Source organism: Zeus faber, assembly GCF_960531495.2.
Source record: "Zeus faber genome assembly, chromosome: 4".
NCBI classification, from domain to species: domain Eukaryota; kingdom Metazoa; phylum Chordata; class Actinopteri; order Zeiformes; family Zeidae; genus Zeus; species Zeus faber.
Genome location: NC_137191.1, coordinates 22067988 through 22082858, shown reverse-complemented (window position 1 = coordinate 22082858; position 14871 = coordinate 22067988). Strand labels below are relative to the sequence as shown.

At 45.6% G+C, this 14871-nt stretch overlaps 1 protein-coding gene across 1 annotated transcript in view; it reads right to left on the bottom strand.

The window, feature by feature from the left end:
• dlc1 (DLC1 Rho GTPase activating protein) overlaps window positions 1–14871 on the bottom strand; it is a 91992-nt gene that overhangs the window by 57141 nt on the left and 19980 nt on the right. The window contains exon 4 of the mRNA XM_079998847.1: window positions 12316–12349. Within this exon, the coding sequence (XP_079854973.1) occupies window positions 12316–12349 (34 nt within the window). The remainder of the gene's footprint in view (window positions 1–12315; window positions 12350–14871) is intronic.

The window sequence follows — 14871 nt, the reverse complement described above, 5'->3', positions numbered from 1 at the left end:
TAAATTGATCTCCACCTCCAATTAATGATAGGGTATCTTGGACATCTTATATTATCAAATGTTATATATATTATATTATATTATATTATTATATATATATATATTTTATATATATATATATATATATATATATATAATTTTTTCAGTAAACTTGAGATTATTATTCAGTAATCAGGATGATCCTACTGGGTTCCTTTTGGGACAACAGAAGTCTGAACCCAGCCTCCCCCCGCCATTCAAAAATATTCGGAGAAAAAAAAAGCACTTCTGAGAAATGTGTATGACAGATGATTGACAGACGAAATACTCGCCCCAATGTAAATTACAAAACTGAAAAATATAGATGTTCACAAACTCCATTGTACAGACAAGCAGGTGTTGCTTTTCCTTCAGTCATTTGTCAAATGACGTGTACTGGCGGATTTCTCCAGATGCCAATGACAGAGCAAGAGGTACTGTCGGTGGAAAGTGGTGAATATTTCTAGGAAAAAGAGAAAGGTCTGTATCAATAAACATCAATAACAAAGGCCTGTCAAACCCCTTGTCGCAACCCCCCTTTCCAGTCCACCAGACCCCACCGACTCGGAAAATAATCCGTCCGTCATGAAGGACGACAGACTTAAGGGGGGCTCGTAAGGACAATGGCGTGATGGAGCACATATCTCTTTGACTCTTTGATGATCCAATGTACCAAAGGGAGTTGACAGATGGGTTTGGTCAATGGATAACGTCAGTGTTCTTCTGGAAATATTCCCCCCATCCCACTGGTGCTGTAAACATGCTTGTGCCATAACACGATCGTATTGACGAGGAGGGCGGGAGATGCCCAGGGCCCCGCTGTCGGGTTCTCGGGATTTGTAACGCCGCAACAGAATGGCGATTTGTGTCACTGAGCGATGGCCCCCGAGTCGTAGTAGAAGATACAAAATGCGTCATCAAGGATCACATGTCGCGTTTAGGTCATGTGTTGAGCAAAACAACGTCTCATGGGTCAAGGAGAGCCTTATTCCGTCGGCAGAAGCACGAAACGATCTGTCTACCACCAGTAATCAAGACGAATGATGTTTACCACAGGGTGCGTCACAAGCAAAATATGCATGTTCAATAAGGGATTCCATGAAATTCAATGAGTCATGCTTAAAAGTATGTTACAGGCACCATATTTTAATCACTGACTCAATGCAAAAGTTGATCATTCCTCACGCTCAGCACATGTGGCTGCACGTACTGAATGTGTTGTTCTTCTGAACATTCTCGTTGTACGCTATAACAGTGGTTCTCAACGTGCGGTCGTGGGGACCGCAGTAGCAACTGTTTTGATCATAGTTTCACTGCTATCTTGCTTACTATATACAGGGACAGTTATGGAAGTTTTGGGCTAAATCACATCCAGCAATAAGAGACTAAATCTTAATGGGGTCGTTGACCTTACAAATCGAAGGTCCTTGACATGAAAAACATAGATTTTGAATCACTGCTCTGTCGGATCTCCCTAATCTGCAATGGCAAAAAAAATCACGATCATTATTATCACCGTTTTCATTGGGAAGTGATATTATTCCCCATTATATTTAGCCACAGCATTCCTGCCGCCCCCTCACAGAAAAAAAAGGAAAGAAATTTGTATCATGGCCAGACAGCTGTAATTAGCTCGTATAATATCGCTCTAGCCCACTTTTCAACTCTTCCACTCTTTCATGTAGACAGTGAGTTATGCGGCGGCGGTCCCGACACATCCTGGACGAGGGTTTGGCCAAAGACATACATCACCAGATGTCCTCCAGTTCAATACAGAGGTCAGGCCACAGGGCGCTGTCCCCATGAATCCCTCCCCCCGCCTTTGGTTTCAGTGGGAAAACATTGTAGCCTGTCGTTATGAGCATCCGCACCTGCAATGATTTAGAAGGAGAAGCGACGACCAGTATCATACGATATGGTAGAGATCACTGACACCGACGGAAAGTGGTTTCGGGGATATCACCATGTTACAAATTTTTCCAGTTACCATTCGCTTGAGATCATTAGGTTTGACGCAATAATACGAATGTGCTATGGAATAGTACCATCCATAATGGACGCTCTTGTTATGACTGTTGTTATCATTCCAAGGCTCTGTGGAATACTCGATTCTGATTTCACATTAATAACAGTAAACAGCATCAAATGTATATGTTATATTATGTAAGTCCTGATGACCCTGTCAGGAGATGATCCCTTACATATTTGCTTGAAATGCATTTTTCCCGTTGGCAAGCATCCAAAATAACCCCACCTATAATACACAGTGAGATCACCTGATGTAGTAGCAGCAAGAGGTCTCTCTTGATCGCTATTCAGCCATTATTCTATGCTGCTGCTCTTATGAAATGGAGCTGTATTATTTATAGGCGAGCCGTTGAGAGGAACCAGGCGGGGGAGAGTTGGATTGGAGGTCCGTTCCAAAGCACTCCGGCCTCCTAACGCCTAACCAGCTCATTACTAATACAGTGGATGGACTGGGGCATGAATACTCTGGTTTTGATCTCAAAATGTGGCAAATAGAATTCCAGTTATGTATGGCTAGGCGAGCAGTGACACAGTTACACACAGCAGTTTTTTCGCCATCCCAGGTTGTGGTTATTACGCATTAATCCGTTTTTTTTTTTCTTCTTTCCTTTATTATCATTATCACAAATCACCAGAGCCCCTCCCCTCTGCAGCAGCCCTGCAGTGCTTCCTCCCTTCTCTGATCCCGATAAGAATCTGGAAATTACACTGCAGTTTTCCCTCCTCCTCCTCCTTGATACATTACTGTCAAAGTAGCCGGCACAGTTTGTCCAGGAACATAAAAAAAAACCCCACAGACTTACAGTAAAAGTTTCCAAGAGGTTTTAAGGACTCCCACACACGTAAAAACAAAAACATAGATCCATGAAGTTCTATGGACTCTGACCGCCTACACTCACTCACCTGCCAGCCGACCGTCCTGGCCCGTCCTGCTGAACATGTCCAGGGCTTTGGAGGAGGAGGACCTGATCTGGTCGCTCAGGCACCTCTGCAGCAGCAGCAGCCTCATGGAGTGAGACATGACAAGCTTTTTACAGAGCCCTCAGCTCCCAAGACCCAAGTCCAACCGGGACCCCAAAAAAAATCCCCTTCAGGAGCTGCCCTAGTCTTCGTTCCTTTTGCGGTGGACCGGGTCCGGTTCCCTCACCTCCTCCTTCTCCAGGAAACTCGAACGAAAACCAGGTCCAAGACAGAAAAGGTGGACTCTTTTCTACTTGCGACCTTCTCTGATCTCAACTGCATTGACTCTCTCTATTCTCTTCCTTTTCCCTTCTCTTCTGAAACGGGTGAGGATGAGGCAGTTCTCTAGATGAGGTCAAGGTGTAGGTTAAGTTCTGGTCTCCGGATAAGGTGATGGCTTGGTACGGGTCTCGGGTCCTACTCCTCCTCCTCCTCGGCTCTGGACTGCTGTATTGTCAGTATTTTCGGGGCTGGGTCCTGGGTTATGTCCTGCTCTGGATTTTCTCTCTCTCCCTCACTTCGTTATGATCTGATCTCTGCTGCAGCAAAACACTCGTGCACCAGCTGCTGGGATGCATCCAGCCACTGCCGCTGCTGCTGCTGCATTGCTCTCATATTCTATTCTGCCGGTATGTGTGTGTGTGTGTGTGTGTGTGTGTGTGTGTGTGTGTGTGTGTGTGTGTGTGTGTGTGTGTGTGTGTGTGTGTGTGTGTGTGTGTGTGTGTGTGCGCGCGTGTGCGTGTGTGCGTGCGTGTGTGTGTGTGCATGTGCGTGTTTCTCCAAGTAAGTGCTTTCTGACAAAATACCCCAGCACTTTCACGGTGTGAATATTTGAGTGTGCAACAGTCACAAATCCACATCTCTCCCTCTCTCTCCCTCCCTCTCGCTGCCATTTTTCCTCCCATATCTCTAACCCTATCTATTTATCTCGCTCACCCTTTCTCATCCTCCTCCTCTCTCACCCACTCTGTTTACCCACTCACCTTTCCTGTCTAGACGGAGGGAGCATCAATGCCGGTTATATAACCACGGTGAGCTCCACCTGTCCTTGTCAAACAGAACGGGATGGAGCAGAAAATAATGCCGGAGAAATGAATTGAAAGGACAAATAAGATCCAGAAGAAAAAAAATCACACACACACACACACACACGCACGCACGCACGCACACACACACGCACACACACACACACACACACACACACACACACACACACACACACACACACACACACACACACAAACACACACACACACACACACACACACACACACACACACACACACACACATTATTGACAGAACTATTGGCAACTTTTGGCAAACTACTGCATTCCAACTTGCATCACATACTTAAGTTTCACAATTTTGATGCCAAGAGTTGACCAAAGCAGCCCATTTCCCGTATTCAGTATTTCGCCGCCCGGGGAGTTGACTGGATGCTGATTCAGCTTCTTTGACGCAAGGAGACCTCTCCGGGTCTGTGGGTAAGCTTATTAACTGGCAATTGGGACAAACAGTGAATGTGAGAAAGTATTGCATTATCAAGAAAAGTGGTGACTACGGTTAAGCCGAAATGGAGTCAGAAATGAGGACCCCCCCATCCCACAAATATGAATTTAACACATTCACAGTACGGCATGTGAGCACGTTCCAGACTTGTCGCGCTCACATAGATGTAAATGTGCCAAATGATTAACCTTTTTTTTTTTTTTTCGTGAAGAATATTTTTGCGCTTGACCCCCCAAAAAATTGTGTTTAGCAGCGTAACATCCTCTGACTGTCAGCGCCGGCCATCTCATCCCGATCTAAGCTCCCCCTTGAGACGCAGACGACTATGCTAACTGCTGAAGCGAGGGATGATGGGTACACGGGCTTATTGCAGCGCGCTGATAGCATAGTGCTCCTCTCGGCTAATTGACTTTATGGCCACACAGGGCTCGCTCGCACTGATAAGAAGGATTCCCGTGTGCTGGCTTATACTGGCCGGCTAACGGCCCCTTAATTTGGCCAATATACCTCACAGCTCCGGAATGACCCCTCGCACTGGGCTGTTAAACCAGGGACAGGACGCCACGAATAATAAAGGTCAAAAAAACCAACAACAACCACAACCCTGTAAAAGTATCACTTTGCAGCTCCTTCCGTCTCAACTCACAACCGGAATCACATCATCGTTTCCACGTAGGCGAGACTGACCGTCTGGGACGGTCGTCTTATCACGGCAGTGTATCTCCGTACTTTCTCTCTCTTTTCCCCTCTTCTCTCAGACTCCCTCTTTGTCTGCCGTACCTGTAACCTGGAATAGGGAAGTGGATGTGACCCCCGGAGAGGAAGAACGAACCAGGGGGGGAGGGGCGACAACACAATGGGGATCTCATACCTCAGGAAGGAAGGCCTTGCCAAACAGCCCGTTGCCTGCCAGCGAGTGTGTACCTACAACCAGAGCCCAAAGCCAACCTGCCAACACACTGACCTAGAAATGATTGTGGAAAGGGGAGGAGCGGAGGTGAATAATGACAGTGTTTCGCGGTATGGGACTTGACAGAATGTTGGGGGGATATATTGACAGAATTGTAACGTCTCCAACAACCAAATGGATTCTTTTTTTTCGGCCGCGGCCAAAAATGTGTCTCCTGTGCACGTCAGTATGTTCAGAATGCCGAGGGATCGCGTGACTCGCTCCTGCCGCCGGAGCGATGTGCGTGACTTCTTTTGATGTGACCATCTGCTCGGAGTCCTGCTCTGCTATCAAAGAGCCGCACACCTATCTCCCCACTCCTATCTGCTGCCCTAGTTTTCTTGCATTCCCATAAGTGGAAGCACGCAACGCCAGGCACTCAGGAAACAAAAGTACGCACACACACACACACACCGCTCTGCTTCAAAAATGTCATTATCTCTTGCATGGGTGTGTGCGTTTGTGTATACGGGGTGTATACGTGTGTTTGCCGACGCATAGGCGTGCGCCACACCATGTTGCAATCCATAGTGCTGAAATAAAAAGGGCAGGACTTGGAGTGGAAATGGGCGGCAATGGTGTCGAGAACAAACAAATGCACTGTTGAAGGGATGGAGCAGCGGCCGCAAAAAGGGAAAGCAGCACTTGAGCTCTTCTTGGGTAAGAAAAGAAGAAAGAAAAATCCTGTGGCGCTCTGCACAAAACGAGATGAGCTGATCCAAAGCATATCACAAGAAATATAATGTTAAAAATACATCACTTTTGATTGCAATATCGATTCTCCATCGCTGTAACTTTGTCACGTATTTGGGGACCCTGACGCGGGGCTCTTCCAGCACAGGCCACACTGGCTTTCGTTTTCTTGCTTTCAAGTGTATCAGATCGTTGCGCTATGGTGTAATCGTGTTCTTTTTTACCCGCCAAACATGACCTGTAATTGTGATGAGAGGCTCAACTCTCTTTAGAGATTCGGTTCTTGACGAGTCACTCAGTAAAAAGAGTAGTTCCATTTTCTGAGTTGTTATAACGCATGCTGAGTAAGGAAGGGCTTCCAAACAATGGCTGAGAGTGAGAAGGGTCGGGTCAGCTCTGCTGGACATGAAAAAAATGGAATTCTGTCAAAATGATGGATTTAGGCAGAAGAATGCAAAGTGTGGATCCAAATGTTTTTCATTCTCGTTACTCATTCTAAATTATTTGTGTGTGAATCACAAATGTATTCACTGTGTTGCAATGCAAGGTGTAAAACAGTCACATTCAACATGAATAATGCCAAGTGCCTTTTTTCACATTAATTTAGTCCTCGGAAAGAAACAAAACGAAGCTGAGTCGAGTCTCCCGAGTCATTTAAAAGATTTGTTTGTTACGAACGAATCGTTTGCGAGTGGTGCATCGCTGCTCTGTAACAGAAGACACATTACAATATTGAATATCTCCCGTATAGTATATCATTCAAAGCCGACCGGTCATGAGTGACCCACTCCCTCTGCAATCCCCCCACGCTCCGAGAACCCAGGCGAGGGTTGTAAACAACCCAGCGAGTGATAGGACCCTGCTGGGTCGGGGCTGATTCATTAGCCCGGGGACAGCATGGGCATCTCACACCGTCGGCCCTGGGAGATTTACAGCTCTCCGGTTAAAAAACGCGAAGGTAGCTGCTGGATCAGATTAGCCGGAGCATAGGTTAGGGGGCCTGAGTCGGACCCCAGTTAACTTGGTAATTAAAATAGTAAGGGAGGAACCTGAGTGACGGATGCAAAATACCCCTTTCCCTCCTCAGCGAGCCTCCAGAGTCCTTCCTCTCAACAGACCTTGTCAAGAAATGCATCAAGGCGTGCATGTCATTGCATTACCTTCATTCACAAACCCCTCTATTGACGTCTTCACACTAACCTAGTGCTGAACTGAGCCGAGGATTGTCAGCTAAACGAAGAATGGGCACCCTCCCTACAATAGGCGATATTTTATTTTTTGGCATAAGAGGGCCTTTTGTTGTTGCGACTCTGGAAGTCAGGCGAGCTCGGCTTCCTGCTGTAAATTTCCCTACATGCGGCGCTTTCCTGTTCAGTGAGGGCACAGCTATGAAGGTGGACACCGAAATGCACGGGGCTGCTTCAAGGAGAAAGGCACACACTCCCGTACAGAGCTCACCAACGTTTAACCCACAAACAAATACATCACTGGCATGAATGACTTCATGCTATATTGCTTTATGGAAAGTATGGTTCTTGGAAACATTCTTTAAGTATTCAAGATGGACTCTCAACCCAGTTTATTTGTTATAAAAAAAAAAAAAGTAAACATTGAAATACTTCAATAAAACTTGAATGATCTATTAATACCAGAAGGCTTCGACTTTTTTAAGCTTTCCCACAGGGGGAGTGACGACCTTCGGTTTTGGAACTTCATTAACGCAGAATGGAGGGGGAGGGGAGTGGAGGGGGAGAACATGTATAGAATGAAGTCCAAGTACAGTGCAGTACAAGGCTCCGTACAGGAAATCTGGGAGAAAGTGTGTTAAATGTGGAGCGGGAGGGTGGGGGGAGGAGGTGAAGGAGAGGAGGGAAGAAGGAGGGCGGGGGGGGGCTGGCTTAGACTGACGGGCAGGCCAGGAATGTGGCCTTGCGCAAACACAGTAATTCCTGTACTATGTATGGCGAGGTGGCAAATAAGTGGGATCGGGGGGCGGGGGGGGGACTCAGTCGAACAGCAAAGACGAGAAACAGCAAAAACAAACATCAGTCATAGGGTATTATTGACTTGGCTCCAGGCGAGCGGAGCTTATTAGATCTGTCAAAGTCCTTTGGGGGGGCGGGGTGTCCTCAAGGGGGCATGTAGCAGCATGACAGGGAGGAAAAAGGAAAATAAGTTGCACGGGTCACAAATGAGAAAGTGGTTCTGGCCAAATTTCTGTGACTGTCTTTGATTTAAGTGAGAATAGATTGGTTGGTTGGAGGGTTGATTCATTGATTGATGGATGGATTGGTTGAAGAGAGATTGGAACCCTAAACAGACAAGAGCCCGGAGGCCCTTGATGGGGAAAAAAAGTCATATGTCTCATGTCTTGCTTGAAAGGGGATTTATAGGCACTATCTGAGCTTGGATGGCTGATGCCACAATAAAGGATATCTCCACTATTTTTCATCAGTCAACCAAATGATCCTGGGCATAAGAAGCTATTCCCTCAACTTGACTCCCAGTGATCCATAAATAAGGCTTAGGTTATGAACTACTGCAGTTTGACTTTCATTTCACTTCGGGGGAATTCATGTAAAATAGAAAATATTTTTCATACATTATCCTTTTTTGTTGATCTTGGTATCCTAATCAATAAAATGGTTAATCAGTTATAGGAACCCCAAGTGGGCCATCAGGAATAACGTGTCACAATGGCAACAACATTTTTTTTTGTATTTCTTGAGAACGGAGTAATTTCAGTGAGGCAGATCAGCTACAACACACACACGCACACGCACGCGCACGCACACACACACACACACACACACACACACACACACACACACACACACACACACACACACACACACACACACAGACAGTTATAGCGTGTGTTATAGTATTTTAGCGAATTATGAATCATCATGAGTTCGCCAGGGATCAAAACAAGGGCTGTATCAGTTTCCACTTGGCAAGGGGAAATAAAAACCCAGATTTACATGAAACACACTGGAAATACAGGCAACAATTGTGAGTGCCTTGTGGGACTTCTGAGGAGGAAAATAATAAGGAATTAGGGGGATGACGAGAAGCAAAACAATCCGGGCCGGAGAGCCAGACAGACAGGGGAACTGATAACAGCGTCGACGAATCAGAGGACCAAGCAAACTCTCCGGCGTCAGAACCATTTCCCCTCTCTGAGTAAGCCTTGTTACTCCGGCACGATTCTACGAGTGCACCGAGTCCAGGTGAAAGGTCAGGCCTTAAAGACTCCTGCTGGGTAGGATGCCTATCATTGTGTTGTGTTTACATATTCCCACTGGTTTATATTTGGAATAGGAAGGCGTTCACCATGCTGTCCCCAAGTTCATGCTACCTACTGATAATCTAGGAAACAAGATCCCAATTCTTGGCACCGGGAATCAAAAAGGTGTGGCCGTCAACTAGAGCCCAGGGCTGATGACAATGAGACAGAACCAGACAAAGGGGAGATGATGACTTTGACAGAATACTATTCCTCTGTGCTATAGTTGCTGAAGATAATGCCAGTTCTTCCTTTTGCTAGATCAAAATAGACCAGTTTAACATGCAATCACAGTGACTCATACTAGTCTAATTTGTGCATGATTAATGTAATCAGGAAGCCTCTCTTTAATGTAAGGATTAAAAAACCTCTCTCTCACACAAGATCGGCTCTGGATGTAACTTACTCCTAATCTCTTTGGTCTCCAGAACAGGGGAAAAGGGCCGGCATGTTTCCCGGGTCACAGTTCTCACACCACAAAGCACTCTGCTGACAGCGGCCGCTTTCATCCCTTGCCCAAGGAGCCTCGACAGCACCTTCCCTTGAATATCCAGCCCATCAGATTCTTAGGGAACTACCCCCATCAGGTGCAGGCTAGGGTGGAGAGGAAGGGGGGGGGTGGTCTGTACCAATGACTCCATTGTTTCAGGAGTTTGAAAGATGGGGGTGGAATGCCCACAGGAGAGTGATCTGAGATCAAAGAAAGCGCATCAGAAGGAAGTCACGGGCATCACGGTGGAATACCACCTTAAAGAATTTCAGAGGATGAATGGTCCTCTGAAACTCAGACTGAGACAGAACCTCCTCCCTGTTTGTGGTCACTGACTTTTCAATCGGTCTTCTTCTTTCTTCTTTTCTTGTCAAACCTGTAAACCTCCTGTGTGGGAGGATGTGAGGTCACAGACCCAAACAAGCTGCTTCTGAAGATAAGCAGGGCTTGTTGTGCTTTGTTTTGAAGGAAACAAGAATACCCTTCAGCATATAGATTTGTTCTCATCAACATTATACGGAGGATCCTTTCTGGCAACTTATCGTGAGTCTCAACTTAGCCCGAGACCATTATGGATCCTGCGAAACTTATGAACTCAAGTTTCTCCACAAGAATTCAATGTTCACAAATCAAGCTTTTAAAGTTTGCGTTGCATTTGATAAGGTAAGACTGAGCCGATTATCTTAGTTTTATTTCATGCATTTCGCCCGATCAGACTGACCACCCAACAGATAGGTTTACAGTTAAGGTTAGGTTCGATCATAGGTTACCCTAGAACAGACATCCATGTCCCATTCCTGTTATGTGTTCTGTTCGCTACGGCCCTCCTAAAGCTAAGAGCAGAAGGCTGGCTCTAGACTTCCAGGAACCCTGTTCAAAAGCCCATGAAACAACTGGTTGACCCATGCGGACATGTTCTCTTCGTGTCCAGGGAGCCGGGACTCTGACCAACTCGCTAAGATTCATCCAGTGCCGGAGGGAGGTCATCAACAGTGCCATTACAGAGAGCCCGGGCTTCTGGAAACTTCATGTTGATCGCCGGGGTGCTTCCTTTGACATGGCAATAGTAAAATTAACCATGAATGAGCTGTCTTTCATGGCAGCAGCGGGAGTCCTCGGGGCATGGCATGTGATGTAACACTGTCACAAATGTGTCATTCCCATGGGCTTAAATGGCAGAGATACAGAAGGGGCTTTGAAGTGTCACAATGAACACTGGCTTTGTGCTCCACTAGGTTCCCCCCCAAAAATCTCCCCGGACGGACACCCACCCGCCTTCCTCCCTACCCCCCTATCCCCCTGAGTCCTGGGTTCCATCACAGTGAGACCCAGAGATGGCGGTTACATAACATGCTTACAGGAAGTCAGTCTGGTTTGAATTTACCTAAAGAAATTGACCAGGATATTTTTTGACCTCTTTGAAGTTGACAGTGGGCATTTTTTTTTCAAGCTTTCCAAGCTTTCGGACCATTGTAATAAGTAAAAAGGGTCCGAATGGGGTTGTTGCCAAATGGCGGCAGACATGCGCACGTTGACAGCCACTGCCCATTTCCCATGAAGGGGTTTGAAGCGAGTGGCGGTAATTAGAGAGCGAGAGAGTGAGAGAACCCCCCGCTGTCTCCAAGGGAGCGACAGCCTCCTCCCCAACGTCCAACCCCATTTCTGGTATTGTTTACCAGTGGATGGCCGACACAGGGGGGGTATTTAATGAACCCCGCTCCCCTGCCGCTTGTTTGAAAGTAGGTCTGCCCGTCCATAGTTTCCTGGCGACCTTGGGCATTTGCCGGCAGACGACTGGCGGAGAGGTCGGAGTAGGGAGGAGGGAGCAGTCACTACCGATCGAGCTGGTTCACCAGTTATAGATTGGATTCATAACAGGGTTTAAGAAAGTATCCAATGGCTATCGGTGGGGTGTGCAACGCGTCAAGGCCTCAGGAGCTGAGGCCAAGGGGTGATTTGAGGACACTCCTCAGCCTGGTTCTTATCTCGGAGAAAGGGTAAGGGATGGGTTTGCCGGAAGGGCACACAATTCCTAATTCTTATCTATCTCTGCATCATGTGTCTCAGATCAGACAGCCCTTCCTCCTCCTCCTCCGCTCCATCCATCGCTCTCTATCTCGGGTTCTGGGTTCTGTTTTCCTTAATGCACTCTGGCATAAACACTGCTCAATGCTGTTCAATAGAAAAACAGCAAAAGCCGTATGCTTCCAAGCCCACAACATCTATATTATATAAATATACTATAAATGTTTATTAATTCTTCTCAATTGTCACATGGAGTGAAATTCTACAAAAAAGTTACTTTAAGTACAAGCTTCTCAAATGAACTATAATTAAGTAGCATGAAGCGTAAGAAAAATAATGAATTGTGACTTACCGGCTTTTTCCTTCTCGGTGAAGGTAGAGGTGGTCTGTCAAAAAGAAGAGAGAGCAGATGGTTAGTTCAGATGAATATTCCCCTCACAAAAATGGTCAATTATACCCCTTTCCCCCTGCACCAAAAACCTGGTATCACCCTCTAACATCCGTCTTTTGTCACCAGTGGGAAAGGAAAAACCCGGGTCTCAGTCTCGGTACAAATGACCGGGCAATAGAGCCGGGTTTTAATCGGCTCTACCTCGGATCGGCTCTGATGTAAACCTGCGCGATGCCATGCACATTGAAATTCCGGACCCTGGTAATAGACAGGAATATTCGTGGATCATTCCATCATTTCATATCCCATTTATAATCCCAGGCTATTTTCCCACATGGGGGACCGTGAAATGTTGTGAGTGTGGGGATCGCACCATGGGGACCACAGCGGAGAACTCCCACTCTTCCCCCACTCCCTGCTGCTGAAGGACCGGTGCTGGGTCGTTCATGAACGATCCGATTCTTTTAAACGGCTCAAAATACTTATTTTTCCAAGTTTTACAGTTTTATGTCGTTGTTTGTTTAAGTTGCTGTCTCCTCTACTGTTTGTTCCCAATCACACTGTCAACATGACATGCCACTTTTCTGACACCAGAAAAAAAAACGCATTTCTCCTGGCAATGGGAAAGGTGTCAATCACTTATGTTTATTTGGGTTTTTTAAACCTGGGGCAACCCACTTATTGTTGTGAACCACTTTTAACAATCAAACCACACTAAATTTGATTATAATTATGACCCCCGCTTAGTTTAAATGAATGCATTGAAGAAATCAAATTTGTTTGAATATATTACTTTCACATGTGACAAATTTACAACATTAACCTTCTCAAGTATTTAATATTATAATATACACAAGGCTAAGTGTTTCAGAGACCAATAGACTCAAGAATGGGACAAAAATAAACCGTTTTACATTAATATACATTAATACATTTCGTAAAAGTGAATAAGCAGAACTATAGTTGCAATCTGTTATTAAGCTCATGACAGCCATATGCTGATAAATCCACACATTCAGAGAAATCACTTACAGAAATAAACTTACAGAAACACACACACACACACACACACACACACATATACACACACACACACACGCACACGCACACGCACACACACACGCACACACACACACACACACACACTGTCTGACAGGGGAATCTCTTCTAAGTGAAACCCAGACTAGATGCATATTTCTCCAGTGTGCAAACGTCTAAATCCAGCAGCACAGCAGATAAAGAATCCACCAGAGACGACTGAAGACATCTCACGTTAATAACCATGATGAAATCACTCCATTTAACCATATACCATCCATGCTTCCAGGATTTCCTTGTTGGGTTTGGTCACAGGGTTTGGGAAAAGAATATTCTATTGTGAATAATGCAGTTATGTATAATTCTATTAGAGTGCGTGCGGTGTGTGTATGCGTGTGTTTGAGGAGGGCAGCGGTCAGTTGGAATGCAGAGATTTTTTTCCTTCTTGCCCTTTGCCTTTTGACCCCGGGCTCCGTGGCCGACCTCTTAACCCTGACCCTGTTTTAATCCACAAGTCCCCTGGAATAGATCAGGACCAGAGAGAGGGAGGTGTGTGTGTGGCCGGAGGGGGGGGGGGCATTTTTTTTTAAAATGATATTATAATAAAACTGTACGTTTTGTCTGTTGTTCAACAATCGTCACCTTTTCCTCCTTGATGTTCCACTGATATTTCCTCTTGGACCCCATTATACTCAGATAGATCTGCCCTTTGATTGGCTTACAGCTGTTTACTTTTTGGTCCTTTTCTAAGTGTCTTGTTATCCAAACCCACATATAGCCTTTTTTCAGATATGTATTTTTTTCCCCGCCTTTATTCGACAGGACTGTAGAGATTGGGAATGGCGGTCATGTGATTTATGCATTCAAACCCAAGTCCTCATGATTCCAATGAGCATTATGGCCGTTTTCTTGGTTTTTTTTTTCTGTCCAATTACTGCGCTACCAAGCACCCCGTACATACAGAGTTCAGAACCCACTTCAAGAGAAAAGCTTTACGAAATGTATATCGGGCCGTTATTTTTTACTATTTAACCCCTTACAAGTGATGGGACAAAACAAAAAACCTTCAAGGATAACTTAAGGCAATTCTTCCGCCCAGTGCCTTACTAAAATGCTTCACTATTGAGAAACTTACCACTCAGCTACAGCCTCTCGCTGTTCTTAAATGCCGTCGAATACACTTACGTTCAAGACTTAAAAATAGCAAATCTCCTTTCCGAAAACGGGAAACTTACTGGCTTTAGTAGATTGTCAGGTAGGAAGCGGTCAACTTCCTTTTTCTAGTCTCTTAGAAGAGGCGCGGCTGTCGCCAATAGAGCAAATTTGTCGAAGTGCAAAAGCCTGAAAAAACATTTGAGAGCTTTTTTTTGGAATACCATATAAAGACTGACTGACAATATTGTGAGCTTCCAGTTTCCGAGGTTAAATGTTTTTTTCATTAAAAACCTTAATCGTTTGCCCCATTGGACGGCATTTAAG